The 22,403-nt window shown below is 57.4% G+C and overlaps 1 protein-coding gene across 3 annotated transcripts in view; it reads left to right on the top strand.

Annotated features, from left to right (window-relative positions):
• Nucleotides 1-5,700: 5,700 nt before the first annotated feature.
• The window catches only part of UBE4A (ubiquitination factor E4A), a 33,160-nt gene continuing 16,457 nt past the window's right edge, over nt 5,701-22,403 (top strand). The window contains exons 1-11 of one of the 3 annotated variants that reach the window (XM_029074934.2): nt 5,701-5,828; nt 10,982-11,045; nt 12,654-12,815; nt 14,894-15,067; nt 17,402-17,514; nt 18,967-19,119; nt 19,247-19,406; nt 19,719-19,921; nt 20,101-20,292; nt 20,734-21,067; nt 21,393-21,519. In XM_029074934.2, the coding sequence (XP_028930767.1) occupies nt 12,695-12,815; nt 14,894-15,067; nt 17,402-17,514; nt 18,967-19,119; nt 19,247-19,406; nt 19,719-19,921; nt 20,101-20,292; nt 20,734-21,067; nt 21,393-21,519 (1,577 nt within the window). In that variant the 5' untranslated portion in view covers nt 5,701-5,828; nt 10,982-11,045; nt 12,654-12,694. Of the gene's footprint in view, nt 5,829-10,673; nt 10,757-10,981; nt 11,046-12,653; nt 12,816-14,893; nt 15,068-17,401; nt 17,515-18,966; nt 19,120-19,246; nt 19,407-19,718; nt 19,922-20,100; nt 20,293-20,733; nt 21,068-21,392; nt 21,520-22,403 lie in introns of those variants that run through there. The other 2 variants (XM_029074933.2, XM_029074935.2) reach the window with 2 other exon arrangements.

Genomic DNA, 22,403 nt, shown 5'->3' with positions numbered 1-22,403 from the left:
GTATACACAGGATTAATAAAATGATTAGAATAATAAATATGTACAAATATACGTATTTGTATATTTGTGGGGCGGGGAAGGGGATAGAGCAGAGGGACGGAGGGAGGGGATGGCCCCATGATCTCTATCTTTCAACGTAATAATAATGATGGTGGCATTTGTTAAACGCTTACTATGTGCAGAGCACTGTTCTAAGCGCTGGGGGAGATACAGGGTCGTCAGGTTGTCCCACGTGAGGCTCCCAGTCTTCATCCCCATTTTACGGATGAGGTCACTGAGGCCCAGAGAAGTTAAGTGACTCGCCCAAAGTCACACAGCTGAGAAGTGGCAGAGCTGGGATTCGAACTCATGACCTCCGATTCCCAAGCCCGGGCTCTTTCCACTGAACCACACTGTTTATCCAATCTGAGATGAGTGGGAAAGAACAATCCCAGTCCAGTCAGTAAAACCCTTCTTCGGGTTTTAGGCGGGAGAGGATTGACACGATGGACTGGGTTCTAATCCCAGCTCCTCCTGAGTGACCTTGGGCAACTCACTTAACTTCTCTGTGCCTCTTATCTCATCTGTAAAATAGAGATTAAGGTTGTGAACCCTTTGTGGGGCAGGGACGGGCGTCCAACCCGATTTGCTTGTATTCATTCATTCATTCATTCAATAGTATTTATTGAGCGCTTACTTTGTGCAGAGCACTGTACTAAGCGCTTGGGATGAACAAGTCGGCAACAGATAGAGACGGTCCCTGCCGTTTGACGGGCTCACGGTCTGATCGGGGGGGACGGACAGACGAGAACGATGGCGATAGATAGAGTCGAGGGGAAGAACGTCTCGTAAAAACCGATGGCGACTAAATAGAATCGAGGCGATGTACAGTTCATTAACAAAATAAATAGGGTAACGGAAATACATACGGTCGAGCGGACGAGTACAGTGCCGTGGGGATGGGAAGGGAGAGGTGGAGGAGCAGAGGGAAAAGGGGAAAAAGAGGGTTTAGCTGCGGAGAGGTGAAGGGGGGCTGGCAGAGGGAGTAGAGGGAGAAGAGGAGCTCAGTCTGGGAAGGCTTCTTGGAGGAGGTGAGTTTTAAGTAGGGTTTTGAAGAGGGGAAGGGAATCAGTTTGGCGGAGGTGAGGAGGGAGGGCGTTCCGGGACCGCGGGAGGACGCGGCCCGGGGGTCGCAGCCTGGATGGGCGAGAACGGGGGACGGTGAGGGGGTGGGCGGCCGAGGAGCGGAGCGTGAGGGGTGGGCGGTAGAAAGAGAGAAGGGAGGAGAGGTAGGAAGGGGCGAGGTGACGGAGAGCCTCGAAGCCTAGAGTGAGGAGTTTTTGTTTGGAGCGGAGGTCGATGGGCAACCGCTGGAGTTGTTTAAGAAGGGGAGTGACAGGCCCAGATCGTTTCTGCTGGAAGATGAGCCGGGCGGCGGAGTGAAGAATAGACCGGAGCGGGGCGAGAGAGGAGGAAGGGAGGTCGGAGAGAAGGCCGACACGGTAGTCTAGCCGGGATATAACGAGAGCCCGTAGCAGTAAGGTAGCCGTCTGGGTGGAGAGGAAAGGGCGGATCTCGGCGATATCGTAGAAGTGAAACCGGCAGGTCTCGGTAACGGATAGGATGTGTGGGGGGAACGAGAGAGACGAGTCAAGGATGACACCGAGATCGCGGGCCCGAGAGACGGGAAGGACGGTCGTGCCATCCACGGTGATAGAGAGGTCTGGGAGAGGACCGGGTTCGGGAGGGTAGATGAGGAGCTCGGTCTCGCTCATGTCGAGTTTTAGGTGGCGGGCCGACATCCAGGTGGAGACGTCCCGGAGGCGGGAGGAGATGCGAGCCCGAAGGGAGGGGGAGAGGACAGGGGCGGAGATGTAGATCTGCGTGTCATCTGCGTAGAGATGGTAGTCAAAGCCGTGAGAGCGGATGAGTTCACCGAGGGAGTGAGTGTAAATGGAGAACGGAAGAGGGCCGAGAACTGACCCTCGAGGAACTCCGACAGTTAGAGGATGGGAGGGGGAGGAGGCTCCGGCGAAGGAGACCGAGAATGACCGGCCAGAGAGGTGAGAGGAGAACCGGGAGAGGACGGAGTCCGTGAAGCCAAGGTGAGATAAGGTATGGAGGAGGAGGGGATGGTCGACAGTGTCAAAGGCAGCAGAGAGGTCAAGGAGGATCAGAATGGAGTAGGAGCCGTCGGATCTGGCAAGAAGGAGGTCACGGGCGACCTTAGAGAGAGCAGTCTCGGTAGAGCGGAGGGGACGGAAGCCAGATCGGAGGGGGTCTAGGAGAGAATGGGAGTTAAGGAATTCTAAGCATCGATTGTAGACGACTCGTTCTAGGATTTTGGAAAGGAAGGGTAGGAGGGAGATAGGGCGATAACTGGAGGGGGAAGTGGGGTCAAGAGCGGGTCAAGTATCCACCCCAGTGCTCGGTACAGTGCCTGGCAAACAGTAAGCGCTTAACAAATGCCACAATTATCTTTGTTATGATTATTAATAATAATAACAGCATTGGTCTTATTAACATTGTTATTATTATTACTGTTACAGTGCCTGAAACATAGTAAGCACTTAACAAATACCCAATTATTATTATTATCATCATTAACGTTGTTACTATTACGATGAGCAACGCCATCTGTGTGCGCTGACTTCTTCCACACAGCTGGCTACCCCTGGGCTACTGGGACTACTATTCCTAGAAGCCCTGGGGGAGATGCATCTTCACCACAGCCCCCCACCTCCAAGATTCAGAACCCACTTGCCGTCTGGCACCGACTCACTCACTTCTGGTCCAGCTCAGTGTCGCCGTGACTGACCTGGGCGGGGGGAGGTCTACAGTTCGTAATGATAATAAATGGAGTATTTCATTCATTCAGTAGTATTGACTGAACGCTTACTATGTGCAGAGCACAGTACTAAGCGCTTGGAATGGACCATTCGGCAACAGATAGAGACCATCCCTGCCCAGTGCCGGGCTCACGGTCTCAACGGGGGAGACAGACGGCAGAGCAAAACGGAACGAAACAAAAACAAGAGCACATTATCACGATAAATAGAATCGAGGGGATGTACACCTCATTAACAAAATAAATAGGGTCATAAATAATATATACAAGTGAGGACGGTGCTGAGGGCAGGGGGAAGAGCAGAGGGGTGGAGGGGGAGCAGAGGGAAAAGGGGGGCTCAGTCTGGGAAGGCCTCTTGGACGACGTGAGCTCTCAGGGGGAGGTGAGTATTTGTTAAGCACTTACTATGCGCCAAGCGCTACGATAGATAAAAGAGAATCCTATCGGACACAATCCCTGTCCCGCACAGGCTCACCGTCTAAGGGGGAAAGAAGAGATATTTAATCTGCATATTACGGATGAGGAAACCCAAGCCTAGAAAAATCAAGCGACTTTCCCACGGTTACATAGCAGGCAAGTGGTAGAGCAAGAAGAGATGAGGAAACCGAAGCCTAGAAAAATCAAGTGACTTGCCCAAGCAGGCAAGTGGTAGAGCCAGGATTAGAACATGAGTCTCTTGACTCCCAGGTCCAAGCTGTTTCTAACAGGTCATGCTGCTTTCAGGCTCAAGTAGGGCCCCGTCCTCCTTTTTTTAATGGCATCTGTTAAGCACATAGTAAGTGCCGTTTAAAAAAATATGTGCCGGGAATAGTATGTTCCGGGCACTGTACTAATCACTGGGTAAGATATCAGGTAAAGAGGTTGGACACTGACCCACATAGGGCTCACAGTCTTAATCGCCATTTTACAGGTGAGGTAACTGGGGCCCGGAGGAGTGAAGTGACTTGCCCAAGGTCACACAGCAGACGAGTGGTGGAGGCAAGATTAGAACTCGTGTCCTTCTGCCTCCCAGGGCCGTGTTCTATCCACTAGGCAATTGCTGCTTCCCACTGAATGGTTCGGCCAAGGCTGAGTTGTTTCAGCTTTCTTCGAATTCATTCATTCATTCAATACTATTTATTGAGCGCTTACTACGTGCAGAGCACTGTACTAAGAGCTTGGAGTAGACAATTCGGCAACAGTTAGAGACAATCCCTGCCCAGTGATGGGCTCACGGTCTAATCGGGGGAGACAGACAGACAAAAACAAGACAACATAATCATGATAAATAGAATGGAGGGGATGTACACCTCATTAAAAAAATAAATATGCCACCGGTATTTGTTGAGGGCCCGTGGAGGGCAGGGCACCAAACTCAACTCCCAAGTGCCTGGGTAGTAGTTATAACAGCAGCTATGATATTTACTGAATGCTTGTTGAATGCAATGTACTGGATTAAGTACTTGGGAAATACAGCAGAAACACAGTACACATTCCCTGACCACAGAGAGCTTACTCTTTATGCGGAGATCACCAATCAATCCATCGGTCAATCAAATCAATAATCCATCAATCAGTCTGCCCCTTCAGACTGTAAGATCGCTGTGGGCAGTGAATGTGTCTGTTGTGTTGCATTGAACTCTCCCAAGCGCCGAGTACAGTGCTCTGCACACAGGAAGCGCTCAGTAAATTCGACTGACTGACGTTAGTATTCACTGAACGACCGATGAAAGCAGAGTCATTCATTCATTCAATAGCATTTATTGAGCGCTTACTATGTGCAGAGCACTGTACTACGCACTTGGAATGGACAATTAGGCAACAGATAGAGACAATCCCTGCCCAGTGACGGACTCACAGTCTAATCGGGGGAGGGTCCTGAATTGAGTACTTGGGAAGTTAAACCAGAGGTAATCACACTCTCAAGGAGTTTATAATCTGGGAGAGGGGGTAGACACTAAAGTAATAATAATGATAATAGTGGTATTTATTAAGCGGTTCTTAAATGGGGATTAAGACTGTGAGCCCCACGTGGGACAAACTGATTCCCCTGTGTCTACCCCAGCGCTTAGAACAGTGCTCGGCACATAGTAAGCGCTTAACAAATACCAACATTATTATTATTATTATTAGGATGGATGGATGGATGGATGGATGGATGGATGGATGGATGGATGGATGGATGGATGGATGGATGGATGGATGGATGGATGGATGGATGGATGGATGGATGGATGGATGGATGGATGTGGCTGGCACTTAATAACTGTTAAAAAAAAAGCCCCTCCCCTGAGGGCCGCGCGACGGAGGCCGCGCATGCGCCCTGGCTCGCCCTCCACGAGCGCCTCCGGCGACGGTCGGCGGGAGGAGGCGCTATGGAGCTCAAAAAATATGAATGAATGAATGAATGAATGAATGAATGAATAAATAAATAAATAAATAAATAAATAAATAAATAAATAAATAAATAAATAAATAAATAAATATGACTGGCACTTAGTAACTGTTAAAAAAAGTCCCTCCCCTGAGAGCCTCTCGTTGGAGGCCGCGCATGCGCCCTGGCCCGCCCTCCGCGAGCGCCTCCGGCGACGGTCGGGGAGGGGCGCTATGGAGCTCAAAAAATATGAATGAATGAATGAATGAATGAATGAATGAATGAATGAATGAATGAATGAATGAATGAATGAATGAATGAATGAATGAATGAATGAATGAATGAGGCTGGCACTTTGTAAGCGTTAAGAAAAAGCCCCTCCCCTGAGGCCGCTCGACGGAGGCCGCGCATGCGCCCCGGCCCCGCCCTCCGAGGCCGCCTCCGGCGGGAGGGGTCGGGGGAGGAGAGGGCGGGGGCGGCGCTTCCGGCGCGCGCTGATGACGCGAGTTCCGGGGGTCGGGTTGGAGTCGGAAGTGGCGAGCGCGCGCTGGGCCCCGGGGCGGCCGCTGCCTGGCGTCGCCTCGTTCAGGCCCCGGTGAGGGACCGGCCGGGGGCCGAGGGGCCTCCCGACCCTCAAGCTGCTCTCAGGTAACGCTGTTGCTGCTCGCTCGGCGCTCCCCCCGGGACGGACGCTCTTCTCACCGCCCGGGGCTCCCCCACTGCCCCCCCCCCCCCCGAGAACATTCATTCATTCATTCACTCATTCATTCATTCCTATCGACCGAGCGCCTGCCGGGTGCAGAGCACTGGGCTAAGCGCTTGGAAGGCCCAGTTCGGCAAGAGAGGGAGACCGTCCCTGCCCAGCAACGGGCTGCCAGCGTTCCTTTCTCAAACGGGCGTCTCAACCGCCGCCTCTTTCCGGGGGGGGGGGGGGAGCTTCGCCCCTCTGCATTCCAGCCCCAGGTAATACTAATAATCATCATCGTCATGCTGTTTCTCAAACCCTTACTATATGCTCAGCACCGTTCTAATAATAATAAGGGTGTATTAAGCGCTTACTACGTGCTAAACACCGTTCTAATAATGTTGGTACTTGTTAAGCGCCTACTATGCGCTAAGCACTGGCCCAATAATGGTCTTTCTTCAGCGCTCACTACGTGCTAAGCACTGTTCTAATAATAAGGATGGTATTTGTTAAGCGCTCACTGTGCGCTAAGCACTGTTCCAATAAAAGTGGTATTTCTTAAGCGCTTACTACGTGCTAAGCACCGTTCTAATAATAATAATAAGGGTGGTATTTGTTAAGCGCTTACTGTGTGCTAAGCACTGTTCCAATAAAAATGGTATTTCTTAAGCGCTTACTACGTGCTAAGCACCGTTCTAATAATAATAAGGGTGGTATTTGTTAAGCGCTTACTATGCGCTAAGCACTGTTCCAATAAAAATGGTATTTCTTAAGCGCTTACTACGTGCTAAGCACAGTTCTAATAATAATAATAAGGGTGGTATTTGTTAAGGGCTTATTATGTGCTAAGCACTGTTCTAATAATAATCATAATGGTATTTCTTAAGCACTTACTACGTGCCAAGCGCTGTTCTAGTAACAATAAGGGTGGTATTTAAGCGCTTACTATGTGCTAAGCACTGTTCTAATAATGGTGTTTCTTAAGCGCTTACTATGTGGTAACCACTGTTCTGATAATAATCAAAATGGTATTTCTTCAGCGCTTACTATGTGCTAAGCACTGTTCTAATGATAATCATAATGGTATCTCTTAAGCGCTTACTATGTGCTGAGCGCTGTTCTGATAATAAGGGTGCTATTTGTTAAGCGCTTACTGTGTGATAAGCACGGTTCTAATAATGGTGTTTCTTAAGCGCTTACTACATGCAAGCACTTTTCTAATGTGGTATTTGTTAAGCGCTTCCTATGTGCTAACCACTGTTCTAATAATAATCATAAAGTTATTTCTTAAGCGCTTACAACGTGCTAAGCACTGTTCTGATAATGATGGAATTTGTTAAGCGCTTACTAGGCAAAGCGCTGTTCCAAGCGCTGTGGGGGGAGGGATACAAGATGAGGAAACTGAGGCACCGAGAAGTGAAGTGACTTGCCCAGAGTCACACTGCTGGCAAGTGGCAGAGCCGGGATTAGAACCTGTGACCTCTGACTCCCGAGCCCGGGCTCTTTCCACCGAGCCACACAGATCCACGGGCGAGGCTCGTTGTGGGCAGGGAATGGGTCTGTCTGTTGTTAAATCGTACTCTCCCAAGTGCTCGGTACAGTGCTTTGCATACAGTAAACGGTCAATGAATGAATGAGAGGCGTTTGGCCACCCTCTCTTGAGCCGTCTAACAGTTCCCTGACCGGGCGGGATCTCTAAAATCTAAAAGAGGGGATGACACCGAGGTGGTTCTGGATTCATTCATTCAATGGTATTTCTTGAGCGCCGACAGTGTGCAGAGCGCTGTACTAAGCGCTTGGAATGGACAGTTCGGCAGCAGATAGAGACCATCCCTGCCCAGTGACGGGCTCACAGTCTAGAAGGGGGAGACGGACGGACACAGACAGGACAACGTAATCACGATAAATAGAGTCGAGGGGGTGCACACCTCATTAACAAAATAAACAGGGTCATAAAAAATATCGGGTGAGTTCGTAAGTGGCCCAGAACCAGCAGTGGAAAAAGGAAACGTCCGTTCGGGGGCGTGGGCAGATTTGGAATCGGGGTCGGTGAGTAAGCGGCCTCGCGGGCCTGTGGGACAGGACTTGGCCCTTACAGCTGCGTTTCAAGTTACGGGTTTCTCTCGTGAGCCCCCGCGCTTTCTTCTTGGAAAGGGTCTGTATTCGTCCCTTTTTGGAGCTGCTGGCTTGGGGAGAAAGCCCCGTACTCCCCCAGGCGTGGAGTACGGTGCTTTGGACACGGAAAGCCCTCCGATACCATTCGGTGGTACTCCTCCTCAGGTGACGTCGCTCTTTTCTGGCCCGCTCGGGGCCCCCGAGGGAAGGAGGTGCAGTGCCAGGGTTGACGAGATTCCTCGACGAGCTGGGCTTCGGAGGGGTTAGGGGATGTCCTGAGAGTCGTCGAAGAGCAAGGCCGGCTTTTGCCCTGGGAATTCTTCAAAGCCGCGCCACGGACGTTTGATTCGGAGGGCGGAGCGCTGGAGGGAACCGAAACGCAAGGCCGCCGGAGACCCGGGGCCCGGTGCCAAGTCGATGGCTGGGAGTCGTCTCAGAGGCCTCTGGTTTTTTCTCATCCGACCGGGCACGATTGGCCAGCCCCACTTGCCAGCTGGAAATAGCAGATAGCGGAGCCCCACTGACTGAAGTCTGCCTCCCCCTCTAGACCGTAAGCTCGTCGTGGCCAGGGAACGTGTTTAACGACTCTATTGAACTCTCCCAAGTGCGTAGTACAGTGCTCTGCACACGCTAAGTGCTCCGTAAATATGATTGATGGGAGTGCTTCAGTGCGGGATCGAACTTCCGTTTGTATGCTCACTCTCCGTCTCTCTCTCACACACACACACACAAACACACTTTGGACTCAATCCGTGGTGTCTGTTGAGCACTTTACTCTATGCAGGGCACTGTACTAAGCATCTGGAAGGATACAATACAACAGAGTTGGTAGACACATTCCCGGCCCACAAGGAGCTTACAATCTAGACCCTACCGATTGTCCCCACTCATTCGATCCGGAACTGATGAAAATAAATGGAACCTTCCTGGGGGATTCTCTCTCCCTCGGGTGTCGGGCCGTGGCTCTCTTTTCCCTGGGGAAGAAGCCCTCCTGAGAGCTCACCTCCTCCAAGAGGCCTTCCCAGACTGAGCTTCCCCTTTTCCCTCTGCTGCCTCTCAGCCCCCCCCTTCACCTCCCCTCGGCTAAGCCCCCTTTCCCTCTGCTCATTTGTATATGTTTTTAATACCCTATTTATTTTGTTAATGAGGTGTCCATCCCCTTGATCCTATGTACTGCGATTAAGTTGTCTTGTTTCTGTCCGTCTGTCTCCCCCTATTAGACTGTAAGTCCACCGGTGGGCAGGGACGGTCTCTATCTGTTGCCGAATTGTCCATTCCAAGCGCTTAGTACAGTGCTCTGCACATAGTAAGCGCTCAATAAATACTATTGAATGCATGAATGGGGAGGATTGATCTCCCCTTCTCCAGCAAGGAGAAGGTGCCAGGGCACGAAGAGTGTTAGGAGAGGGGAGAGGTGTCAGGTTTGCTGTCAGGATGTGACCCCACGGCAGCCCTTTCTCTGCGGAAGCAACTTGTGTGCGAGCCGCGTGTCTGATCTGGTTATCTCGCCTCAAATGACAGGGCTTGGCACATAGTAAGCGCCTGATAAATCCCCCCGTTATCATTATCATCATTATCAGGAGGGTTGGCCAAGGCAGGGAAGTCCTGTCGGTCGGATTTTAGGGGGACCTGGAGTGAGCACCTACTTGTCAGTTGTGAGGACGCTTCTCCGTTGAGAGGCTCTTCTCCCAGTAACAGCGGGGCTGTTGGTTCTGAATTAGGACTGGGCTTCGGCCTTCCATGGTGGACAGCCAGGCGAGCCTCCCCAGCCAGGTAGATAAAACAGGAATGCCTTTCACCCCGGAAGAGATGGCATTGCCCCTGACATCCCACCTGTGGGGGGTTGCAACTGAGATTTTCATGGGTTCTCTTGTTCTGGGGGGGGGTTTTTCACGGTATGCGTTGAGCACTTACTACGTGCCAGGCGCCGTACTGTGCACGGGGGTAAATACAAGCTAATCAGGTTGGACACGGTCCCTGTCCCACGTGGGGCTCACAGTCTTAATCCCCATTTGACAGATGAGGGAACTGAGACCCAGAGAAGTGAAGCAACGTGCCCAGGGTCACACAGCGGACACGTGGCAGGGCTGGGATTAGAACCCAGGCCCTTCCGACTCCCAGAGGCTTGTGCCACGTGCAGCGGGGAGTGAGCGCGAACCAGCCGAGCCGGGGATGAGGCCCACGGCAGGCAGAGAGCTCAGAGGTCCGGGCCTCCGAAGCTCCTTCCCCTCACTGGTCTGCCGTCGGCGATGATCCCTTCTGCCCTTCCCGGTCCAGGGCTCCCCCAGAGAGGATGTCGGGGGGAGGTGCTTCCTGGAACCATCCGTGCAACCCCCAGCGACCACGGGGGTGAGTCGTAATAATAATTATGATATTCAAGTGCTTACCGTGGGCCAAGCACTGTTCTAAGCGCTGGGGTAGATACAAGGTAGTCGGATTGGACGGGCTCACAGTCGTACTCCCCGTTTTACAGCGGAGGGAACTGAGGCCCGGAGAAGTCAAGCGACTTGCCCGAGGTCATGTAACAGGCATGTGGCAGAGCCAGGATTAGAACCCACATCCTCTGACTCCCAGGCCCGTGCTCTTTCCACTAGACCACATCGAACCCCCAGACTCCCATGCCTTTTGCCTCCGCCGGCGTTAGAATGAGTAGGCCCCCACAAGCTTAGCGTCTCTCAACTCTCCCCACTCAGTGAGCGGTATTTATTGAGGAAACTACTGCGTGCAGAGCGCCGAACCAGGCTCTCGGGAGAGACCAGTACAGCGGAGCTGATGGGTACGTTCCCCGGCCTCAAGGAACTTCCAGTCTAGAGGGGGAGATGGGCAGTAGTATAAATTACAGATAGGGGAAATGGGAGCGAACAGGCTTTGAATAAGAAGTGCGTAAGCCTAAGCGATGCAGGAGGGGAGGCGAGCGGGAGGAATGAGGGCCTAGTCAAGCCTAGGGCAGACCCTTAGCACTCCCAGGCCTCAGAGAGCGTACCTCATTGCTCAACTGAAGGCAGAGCGCGCCGCCGACTTGAAGCCACCGAGCCCAGCGTCAGGAAGAACCCAGATTTTTCCGCGTAAGTAGTTCCTACTAATTGGCCGTTAGTCCCGCGTCCGTGCCGAGAATTGGAGGGAGAGCTGAGCCGTCGACCGAGCGATGGCGGGCCGTGTGACCCCGGGATAGCTAACGCCGTCAGCTTCCCCGATGGAATTCTGCGAAGAATCCCACCCCGCCTCCCCAAGGGGGTCAGGCGGCCCGGGGTTGGGGGGCGGCACGTCTGGGCTCGGGCTTTCTCTGCCCTTGGGCCGTTCCCTCGGCGCCGGCCGTGTAAACAGGACGTACCTCTCTCTGTGACTGGGCCTCCCCTTACTCTTCCGGCCAAGGTTCGGGTCCCGCTCAGGTTTTCGGGGAGGGGACAGACAACCCGCCGTCCGGGGAGCCGCGTCGGGCCAAGTGGGACGGTCCGGCCGGTCCCGAGGCCAAATGGATATCTCGCCGCTCAGGCCGGAGGAATCTGAGCGCAAGACGGCGGGCCGGCGCAAGCCGGCTTCGCTTCCCGGTTCCCGGCCTTCTAATGCGTTGAGGTTGCGGGGGCCTGACGGAGTTGGCACTGTCGCCATCTTCTCGGGCGGTGGAAGAACGGCCCGTCACCTGAGTCGGATGGACGGGTTCAAACGGAGAGGCGTTGCTGGGCAGGGGCTGGGGGAACCTTCTGGGGGCTCTCTGTCCCCGGATATAAAGCTGTTGACCAGAAGGCCCCGGTGTAGATCCGTTCCCGAGGCCGCGACTTGGGCCGTGAGACTCGGGCTCCATTCAGGGAGGCCCTTTATTCCGTCTGGTGCCCCACGAGGTCTAGCGTCAAGAGCACAGGCCTGGGATCCAGGAAACCTGGGTTCTAATGCTGGCTCCTCCCCTTGCCTGCCGGGAGACTTTGGGCCAGTCACTTCTCTGGGAGACACGGTCCCTGGCCCACAGGGAGTTTTAGTGCCCTCAACCGAAGAGTGGGAATTCAAGTCCCGTCCTCCCACCCTTTGGGACCGCGAGCCCCGGGTGGGACACTGATGGGGTCCTATCTGATTATCCCGTACCTAGTGCTTAGGACAGTGCTTGGAGAGTAGAGTACAACAGAGTCGGTAGGCACGTTCCCTGCCCGCAGCGAGTCTACAGTCTAGGGGAGGAAACTGATTTTAATATGAAGAAATAATGTACAGACGTGTACGAAAATGTTGTGGTGCGGAGGGTGGGGTGATCACCAGATGCCCAAAGGGTACAGATTCAAGTGCATAGATGGCACGGGAGGAGGAGGGAGGCGGGGAAAAGAGGGCTTGATCGGGGAAGGCCTTTCGGAGCAGGTGTAATTTTAATGAGGATTTGAAGGTGGGGCGAGTGACGGTCTGGAATATACAGAGGGAGGGGGAGTTACGGTCCAGGGGGACGACGAGGGAAAGGGGCAAGATGGACAAGACCGGGGCACAGCGAGCAAGCAGGTGCTAGGGGAGCGGAGCGTGCGGGCTGGGCTCAGTTTGCCATTCATTCTCAACGGAGTCTCCCCCTCCGAGAGGCGAGAGAGCGGAGGTGGCTTGTGGGGGTGGAGGCGGAGGAGAAGGGAGGAAGCGTGGGGATGGAGCGCTTTTTGGTTTTCCTCCTGGGTCTCTCCGCATTCTCACCCCAGCCCTTTCTGCAGCCCCACCTCTCGGGCCTGGATGGAGCACACCCTAAAGGGAAATGACAGACCAGGAGAATAACAACAGCATCTCAAGCAACCCTTTTGCCGCTCTCTTCGGCTCCGTGGCCGACGCCCGGCAGTTTGCAGCGGTCCAGAAGCAGCAACTGAAGGCACCGCCCGGTAAGCGGAGGAGCCGGGCTACAGGCGATCTGCCCCGGGGCGGGGGGGGGGGGGGGGCCGACGACCTCGGCGGCCGGATCTCCGGCGGGCGGACCGGGTAGAGAGGGAAATTGGGGGTCCGTGGCTCCGGTGATCCCGCCGGGGGTCAGAGAGAGACTCTTCCAGTCCCCGGCACGGGTCACCTACCCAACCCACGCAGTAGTCACCGCCTTCCGCTGCGGTCAGTCAGTCGAATTTGAGTGCTCACTCTGTGCGGAGCACTGGACTAAGTGGTTGGGAGAGTATAATATAACGTTATAAGAGGCACGACGAGCTTACAGTCTAGAGGGGGAGACGGACATTAATATAAAGAAGTTAGAGGTAGGCGTAGAAGTGCCCAGGGGCTCCGGGGGGGGATGAATAAAGGGGGCAAGTCGGTGACAAAGGAGGGAGTTGAAGAAAAGGAAAAGAGGACTCAGGGAAGACCTCTTGGAGATGTGCCTTCAGTAAGGCTCTGAAGGTGGGGAGAGTAATTGTCGTCAGCCAATGAGGAGGGGGGGTGTTCCAGGCTGTAGGGTGGGAATGGCGGTAGATGACGTCTGATCCGGCAGGGGATGAAGTGGGATTTGAGCCGAGGCTCCGGGACCCCGGGGGCGCCTCCGGGACCCTGCTCTTCACTCGCCCCTTCGGTCGAGGTTGGTCTTGGTGTCCCAAAACCGCTTCCCCCGCCCCGCTAACCGCAGGGTTGTCTGCAGGGCGGGGGCCTGGCACGTGCTGGGAGTCTTGGGCCCCGGGCCCCTCCCCGGCCGCCCAAGACGGCGGGGCGGGGATGGGAGAGTGGCGAGGAGGCCTAGGTTGGTGACGAGCGTCTCCGAGAGTAGCCGCTCTGCGTCGGCACGGTCCCGGGGCCCAAAGATGCCACTGCTGCCCCTTGGGTGCTCTGGGTTTGTTCCCGGGCTAGTGTGTGCCAGCCAGAATGTCTTGCACAGTGGAGTGGCCACCTGCGTGCCAACTGTGTCCTCTCTGACCCCAGAAGGCAGCCAGGTGGACTACAGAAGCCAGTTAGAAGTCAAGCCGCTTGGGTCTGGGACCTAGCCGGGTGATTGTGCCCACCGTAGCCAGACCGGTCCCCGGCGGGTTTGATGGCCCGCACGTTTTACATGGTCTTTCGAGCCGATCACCCCGGGGTCCGGCTAATCCGGTGCGGCTGCCAGGTAAGCTCTTCTCCTGAAGCCGAGTTGGGAATCCCCGAGTTAAACTCCGAGTAGCTCTCCCCGGCTGCCCTGCTCGAGACCAGGTAGAGGAGGATCAGCCGGAAGCCCCCGGAGAGAGAGGGAGAAAGGAAAAGCTGGAGAGTAGATCATAGTAATAATTCTGGAATTTGTTAAGCGCTTACCGCGTGCCAGGCACCGTGCTAAGCGCTGGGGTGGACTCGGGCAAACGGGGTTGGACACGGTCCCCGTCCCACGTGGGGCTCACCTTCTCGATCCCCGTTTTACGGATGAGGAGACCGAGGCACAGAGAAGTGAAGTGACTCGCTCCGGGTTACACAGCAGACGAGTGGCGGAGCTGGGATTAGAACCCACAGCCTTCCGACTCCCGGGCCCACGCTCCGTCCGCTACGCCACGCGGGGCGGAACCAGCGGGGCTTTCACCCCGGAGGCCTAGAGGGGAGCTCCGTCAGCCCCGGGCGGGTGGCCTGCCCCGCCTCCCCGGGCCTGGGCTCCGGGGTCCGGTGCCGGTCTAGACGGAGGCGGCAATCTTTAAGATGCCCTTAAAGGGCTCAGGGGAACTCAGCTCCAATGAGTCGTGCCGATACGGTGGCCGGGGTCCCCCAGGGAAGTGAGAGTGGCTCTCTTGGCCCCTGGGGACCCAGTCGTTCGGGGCCCCAGACAGCTGTCTCGGGCCCGAGCGCGGCGGAGTGTCGGGTGTGGGATCCTGCCCGGAGGAGGCCATCTCTCAGGAGCCGGTGTGTTTATTTTCAACTCCCTGCCGCCCGCTCTCCTTCCCTCGGTTTCCCCTCGGCGGCCCCGGGCCGGATTCCCGCCCCGGGGGAGCGGGATGGAACGTTCCGTTGACCGGGGTGGGTTTCCCGGCAGAGGAGGCCTCGGCCAGCGCAGATGACTCGGATAACAGCGTGTCGGAGAGCCTGGACGACTGCGACTACTCGCTGGCCGAGATCAGCCGCTCGTTCCGTTCCCAGCAGGAGATATGTGAGCAGCTCAACATTAATCACATGATCCAGAGGATCTTCCTCATCACACTGGACAACAGTGAGTCACTGGCGTCGGGATTCCTGTCGCCGGCACCTCCCTCCCTCTCCGAGCAGGGGCCTCCCCACGGGAGCCCGTGGAGATTGACTTCTCGGCTCAAAGAAGCGTCACGCGCATACCAAAGCGAGGACGTTTGTACTATTGATAATAATGATCGTAATAATAGCATCGATGATGATGTTATCCGTTAAGTGCCTACTCTGCGCCGGGCACTGTACTAAGCTCTGGGGTGGATGCAAGCAAATCAAGTTGAACCCAGTCCCCGTCCCATCCGGGGCGCACAGTCGCAGTCCCCATTTTACGGTTGAGGTCACTGAGGTCCAGAGAAGTGAAGCGACCTGTCCAAGGTCACGCAGCAGACAAGCGGCAGAGCCGGGATTAGAAGCCGTGACCCGCTGAATCCCAGGCCCGTGTCCTAGCCGCTGCGCCGTGTGGCGTTTAAGGGCTTGCCGTACGCCGGGCACCTTGCCGAGCCCCGGGGTTGATCCGAGATAATCGGGTTGGACCCAGACCCCCGTCGCACATCGGGCTCGCGGTCTGAGGGAGAAGAGGTGTCGAATCCCCCCCCCCTCCCCCCCCCCGATGTACAGACGAGGACCCCGAGGCCCAGAGAAGCAAAGCGACTGGCCCGAGGTCACACAGCAGGCAAATGGCGGAGCCTCGATTGGAACCCGTGTCCCTGACTGTCAGTCCGGTGCTTTTTCCAGAAGGCCACTTTTCTTCTGGGTGACATCGTGGCAGGAGGAGAGCCAGTCCTTACTCTGACCCCTCCCCAGCTCTGGCCCCACCAGTATCGTCACCTTTTGGGCTCCGGGACCTCAGCTGCCCACCCCGTACCCTCCCATCCTCTGCCTCTCACCTCCTCCCCGTCCCCCGTTCACGCCTATCCCGCCGTCGCCCTCTGGCCCGCATCCTCCCGCTGTCCCGGAACGCCCTCCCTCCTCACTTGCGCCAAACTAACTCTCTTCCTCTCTTCAAAGCCCTACTGAGAGCTCACCTCCTCCAAGAGGCCTTCCCAGACCGAGCCCCCCCCCCCCCCTTCCCTCTGCTCCCCCTCCACCCTTTCATTCATTCAGTAGTATTTATTGAGCGCTTGCTATGTGCAGAGCACTGTACCGAGCGCTTGGAACGAACAAGTCGGCAACAGATAGAGACGGTCCCCGCCGTCCGACGGGCTCACGGTCCGATCGGGGGAGACGGACGGACGAGAACGATGGCGGTGAATAGAGTCGAGGGGAAGGACATCTCGTAAAGACGATGGCGACTAAACAGAATCGAGGCGATGTACATTTCATTAACAAAATAAATAGGGTAATGGAAATCTATACAGTTGAGCAGACGAGTACCGTGCCACCCTCTGCTCCTCCCCCATCCCCCTTCACCTCCCCTCAGCTGAGCCCTCTTTCCCTCTGCTCCTCCCCCTCCTCCTCCCCTCAGCACTATGCTCATTTGTATATATTATTTATGACCCTATTTATTTTGTTAATGAGGTGTACATCCCCCCGATTCTACTTATCGTGATAATCTTGTCTTGTTTTTGTTTCGTTCTGTTCTGCTCCGCCATCTGTCTCCCCCGATTAGACTGCGAGCCCATCGTCGGGCAGGGACTGTCTCCATCTGTTGCCGAACTGTCCGTTCCAAGTGCTTGGTACAGTGCTCTGCACCTAGTGAGCGCTCAGTAAATGCTACTGGATGAACGAATGAACCGGGCAGTGGAGGCGGTGGCCTCCCCTCCGCCCCGACAGGCGGCAGCCTCGTCAAGTGGATTCTGCAGCTAGAAATTATTAGAGAAGCGCCCCGTCGAAGCCTCTCAGAGTCATGAAGGAGAGAGGCCTAGAGGATAGAGCCCGGGCCTGCGAGTCTGAGGGACCTGCTTCTGATCCCGGCTCCGCCGCTTGTCTGCTCTGTGACCTCGGGCCAGTCCCTTCACGTCTCTGGGCCCTCGTGACCTCATCTGTAAAATAGGGTGCTCCGTCTATAGTAAGCGCTCAATAAATACCGTCGATTGATTGAATGGGGATCGAGACCGTGAGCCCGACGTGGGACGTGGGCCGTGTCCAACCTGATTACCTCGTATCTACCCCGGCGCTTAGTACCGTGCCTGGCACATAGTAAACACTGAACAGATACCGTTTAAAACACCGCCAGTATCAGCAGGACCTTGCCTTCTTCAGTGTGACCCAGCTGGTGGGGTTGGGGAGCGGGTGCAAAGCTCTGTGACCGGTGGGGAGATCCCGCGGGGGCCCCGGCCCGCCCCGCCGCCGCCCCAGGGGGTTTGGGGTGGTCGGAAGGGCAGCCGCAGCCCGAGGTCTGACGGCCCGAATGGTTTCCCAGGCGACCCGAGCCTGAAGAGCGGCAATGGGATCCCGAGCCGCTGCGTATACCTGGAGGAGATGGCCGCCGACCTGGAAGATCAGGACTGTCTTGACATGGACAACATCGAGCAGGTGCCAGCCGTCCTGCCCACGCGCGGGATTCTCAACCCCCCCCCCCCCCCCCCCCCCCCCCGGGCGGAGCGCTTGGGCCTGGACTGCGGCCTAGGGGGCGGGTGGGCCGGGGGGGCCGGCCCCGTCGCCCCTCTCCCTGCCGGGAAACGGCCCGGTTAGGTACTGCTCGTCTCTCGGTCAGTTACGGTGTCTATGAGCCGCTCATTTACGGGCTAAGGACCGTGCCGGGTGCTAGAGTCAACGCAAGTTAAACGGTCCCACAAGGCTCGCTGTCTCCGTGAGAGAGGACAGATGAATTGCCCTGCTCTCCCTCCTGCCTCCCAGCCCCACGGCACTAATGTATACATCTCTAATTTTACTTATCTGTATTTATGACTTTCTCCTTCCACCAGACCGTAAACTCGTCGTGGTTTGCCTGTCACCTGTTTGTGTTGTATCGTACTTTCCCAAGCACTCAGTACAGTGCTCTGCCCATAGTAAGCGCCTAATAAATACAGCTGAATGAAGGGATGGACGAACAAACAGAGGAATCCCAACTCAAAATGTTAAGTTCAGTACTTAGTTGCAGTCCTGGGCGGGGCGGGGGCGGGGGAGGCTCTTGCCCCTCCCAGCCCCACGGCGCTTATGTACATGTCGGTAATTTCTGTATTTAAATTAAAGTCCGCCTCCCCCCCTAGACCGTAAGCTCACTGTGGGCAGCGAATGTGTCTGTTATAGTGTTATATTGTAATAATAATGTTGGTATTTGTTAAGCGCTCACTATGTGCCAAGCACTGGGGTGGAATCAAGGTGTCCCACGTGAGGCTCGCAGACTTAATCCCCATTCTACGGGTGGGGGAACTGAGGCACCGAGAAGTGACGTGACGTGCCCAAAGTCCCACAGCTGACAGGTGGCCGAGCCGGGATTAGAACCCGTGACCCCTGACTCCTAAACCTGTCCTCTCTCCACTGAGCCACACTGCTTCTCTGAGCCGCGCTGCCCTCTCCCCAGTGCTTAGTACAGCGCCGTGCGCACAGTAAGCGCTCGACAAATAGAGTTTACTGACCGACTGCCCTCTCCGGGCCACGGCCTCCGTTAACGCCACCGAAACTTTGGCTCCAAGGTGGGCCCGGGCAGCAAGCGCCCGGTCGTACAAGAACTCCGGCCTCGTGGGTGTCCGTCGGCTCCCGGTTTAGGGGGGGCATCGTTGGACCCTCGCGGCCAGCCGAAGGGGTCCGTTCCTGTGAGCGGATGGTTTGTCCCCTCCTGCTCCTCAGCCCTCCAGGGTGGGACTGGCCTCGGCCCCGGTCAGCCCGGGCCCCGGCCACTGCGATATTGTTGTATCGTACCCTCCCGGCGCTCGGTACAGTGCCCTGCGCGCGGCAAGCGCTCGGAGAAAACTGTCGAATGAATGAACGTCCCTGCCTTGCGTACAAGTCGGCCAACCGGCCCCCCGGCCCCTCTCTCGTCAGGCCCTCTTCTCCCGTCTGCTCCTGCAAGAGCCCGCCCACCATCTGATTCACATGACCTCGTCCACCACGCTGAACCTCTCCGCCGACCGGGACGCCGGGGAGAGGCACAGCCTCCGCTACCTGTACGCCTGCTTCCAGAGAGCAAAGGAGGAGGTAGGGACGGGAGACGGGCCCTGGGGGGAGCGCCTTCCCCTTCCGGTCGGTGAGCTCCGTCTCCCTCGGGGCAGGCGGGGGCCCCGGACCCCCGCCACGTACCCCTCTCCCTTGGTCCCCCTCACAGATAACCAAAGTGCCCGAGAACCTGCTGCCCTTTGCCGTCCGGTGCCGGAACCTGACCGTGTCCAACACCCGCACGGTCCTCCTCACCCCGGAGATCTACGTCAACCAGAACGTCTCCGAGCAGCTGGTCGACCTGATGTTGGAGGCCATCCGAGGGGCCCGTGAGTAGCCGGATCGCCCCGTCCCCTCGGGCCCCGTGACCAGCCGGGGCCGACCCCCATCTCCCCGAGGCCAGGGAGGCTCCCGACTGGGTCCGGACCAACTTGGAAACGAGCTCGCCGTGGGCCGGGCGCGTGTCCGTCTACCGTCGTGTTGTACGCCCCCCGGGCCCGGTGCCGTACACTCAGTAAGCGCTCGGTAAATCCGATTAGCTGACTGAATCTCCCCCGAGGGGGCAGAGGGGTCCGGGAACCCGCTCCGGGCGTCTCGGGTGGGGTCGCCCACCGGTTCCTCCCCTCCCCGCCCCTCTCTAGACTTAGACGACGTGACCGAGTTCCTGGAGGAGGTCATCGGCGCCCTGACGGCCGACCAGGAGGTCCGGACGTTTCCCGAAGTCATGATCCCGGTGTTCGACGTCGTGTCGGGTCGAGTAAAGGACCTGAGCCTCTGCCAGACCCTGCTGTACACCTACTTGGACGTGCTTCTCTATTTCACCCGGCAGAAAGATATAGCCAAGGTGGGGTCGCTCAAAGCCGGCGGCCCCCTCGCTCTATTTCCCCGGTCTTCGGCCACCGTCTGGCGCGGGGGGGGGGGGACACCTCCCGGTGACAGACCGTTGCTTCCGCCTGCGGACCACCCTCTCCGGTCTCACCCGCCGGGAAGGGTCAGCGGTGCCTCGTCTCCTCTCTCCTACAGGTCTTTGTGGACTACATTCAGCCCAAAGACCCCAGCAACGGGCAGCTGTACCAGAAGACCCTCCTGGGAACCGTCCTGAGTATCTCCTGCCTGCTGAAGACCCCCGGCGTAGTGGAGAACCACGACTACTTCCTGAATCCGTCGCGCTCCAGTCCCCAGGAGATCAAAGTGCAGGAAGCCAACATCCACCAGGTGGGGGCTGCTCCCCCCCCCCCGGGGCGTCCCGTGACCCAGAGAGGCGGCTGTAGGGCGGCGCGTCTCCCGGCCCGTTGCAGAAGCCCTCGGCCACTCTGCCTCCGGGGCGGGGGGCCGGGGGGATCCGGCGCGGCCGGCCGAGCCGACGGCACCGGGCCTGGGGGGCCGCGGTTCGGTCGTCGCCGCTCTAGGCCACGGCCGCGACCCACCGCTCTCCGCCCCGGGTCTCCCCCACCCCTCCAGAGCGGGAGGGAGGAGGACCCGGCCCCTGGCTTCGGCAGGCCCACGAGGCTTTCCCCGAAGCCGCGAAGCCCGGCGGCTTCTCGGGAAATCCCCGCCGGGGAGGCCCGGCGGTCCCCGGGAGGGCTCCCCGTGGGGCCGGGCGCGCGCCCCAAGCCGGCGAACCTCAAGGGCCGGGTGGGGTTTTTTTGGTAACAGTTCATGGCGCAGTTCCACGAGAAGCTCTACCAGATGCTGAAGAACCTCCTCCAGCTCTCCCCCGAGACCAAGGACCGGATCCTGTCCTGGCTCGGGAACTGCCTGCACGCCAACGCGGGCCGCACCAAGATCTGGGCCAACCAGATGCCCGAGATCTTCTTCCAGATGTACGCCTCGGACGCCTTCTTCCTGAACCTGGGAGCCGCCCTCCTGAGGCTGTGCCAGCCCTTCTGCAAACCCAAGTCCCCGCGGCTCCTCACCTTCAACCCCACCTACTGTGCCCTGAAGGAGCTGAATGAGGAAGAGAGGCGGATCAGGAACGTGCACCTGAGAGGTGCGGGAGGAAAGGGGCCGGCTGGCCGGGGTGCAGATGCCCCCTCGGGAAATGGGCGGGTGTCGCCGGAGGCGCCCCCCTCGGGGCGGCGGGCGGAGGGGGGCTCCCCTTCGGCCTCCTCCCTCCCGCGTGGGTCTTCCCCGCCCCACCGGCCGGGAGACGGGTTAAGCCGAGCCGGAGGAGGGGGCGAGGGGAAAGGGCAGACCCGAGCCCAAAGGCTGGGCTTCTCAAGGCCGGCATCTTCACGGGCCCCCGGCGTCGGCCGACCCGGCGAGGGAGGGAGGGCGGGCGGGGGTTGCTCACCGTCCCCTGTGGCTTCTTCGAGGTTTGGATAAGGAAACCTGCCTGATCCCAACCGAGACCGAGCAGGAGCCGGTGTTCGCCCCCAGTTACAACCTGGTGACGGAGAACCTGGTCCTGACGCAGTATACCCTCCACCTGGGGTTTCACAGGTAACGGCCCCAAGGCGGGGACGGCGGGTGGGGAGGGCATCGCTCAGCGGCAGAGCCGCCCCCGGGGGTGAGGGTAGACGGGAGGGGGGAAGTGACGTGGACGGAAGCGGCGGGGCCTGGTGGAGGAAGCCTGGAGCCGAGACCTAGGGGACCCCGGCTTCCGATCCTGGCCGTGCGACGCGTTGACCAGTCGCGTGACTTCGCTGGGCCTCGGTTTCCCCGGCGCGGAACTGCGCGTGAAGTACCTTGTCTCCCTCCCCCTCAGACCGCGGGTCCCACCCGGCACAGGGGTTGCCTCGTCGGATTATAGCGCAGCTACCCCGGTGCCTGTTGCCAGGCTCGGCACAGCGTGCTTAACGGTACCACGAGTATTATTACTAATTCTCATGTGGCGGGAAAGGCCCACTTAGAAGTAATAGCAATACTGATAGATGGGGTGTTCGTTCAGCACCTACCGTGTGTCAGGCGCCGTGCTAAGCGCCGGGGTGGATACGAGCAAATCAGCTTGGACACGGTCCTCGTCCCACACGGGGCTCACGATCTTAATCCCTATTTTAAAAACAAGGGCGCTGAGGCACGGAGAAGGGAACTGACTTGCCCAGGGTCACACAACAGGCATGTGACAGAGTCAGTATTAGAACCCGGATCCTTCCGACTCCCGAGCCCGTGCTCTGTCCACTAGGCCAAGCTGCTTCTCGTTTGAAGCTGCGTGTGTTGATGTGTCTGTGCAGCCCCGCGTGCTGGGCGTGGGGTCTTTGTGGCCCGTAATAGATCCAGAGGCTTCGTCTTTTCCGAGTGGTCTCACGCACGGGTGGTTACTTGCTCAGGCAGCTCGCCGGAGGGCAACCCCCACCCGCCTACACTGAACAGACAAAGCCTCACCC

Source organism: Ornithorhynchus anatinus, chromosome 11, assembly GCF_004115215.2.
Source record: "Ornithorhynchus anatinus isolate Pmale09 chromosome 11, mOrnAna1.pri.v4, whole genome shotgun sequence".
NCBI lineage: Eukaryota > Metazoa > Chordata > Mammalia > Monotremata > Ornithorhynchidae > Ornithorhynchus > Ornithorhynchus anatinus.
The sequence above is the reverse complement of the archived record's forward strand: the minus strand, read 5'-3'. Positions and strand labels throughout refer to the sequence as shown.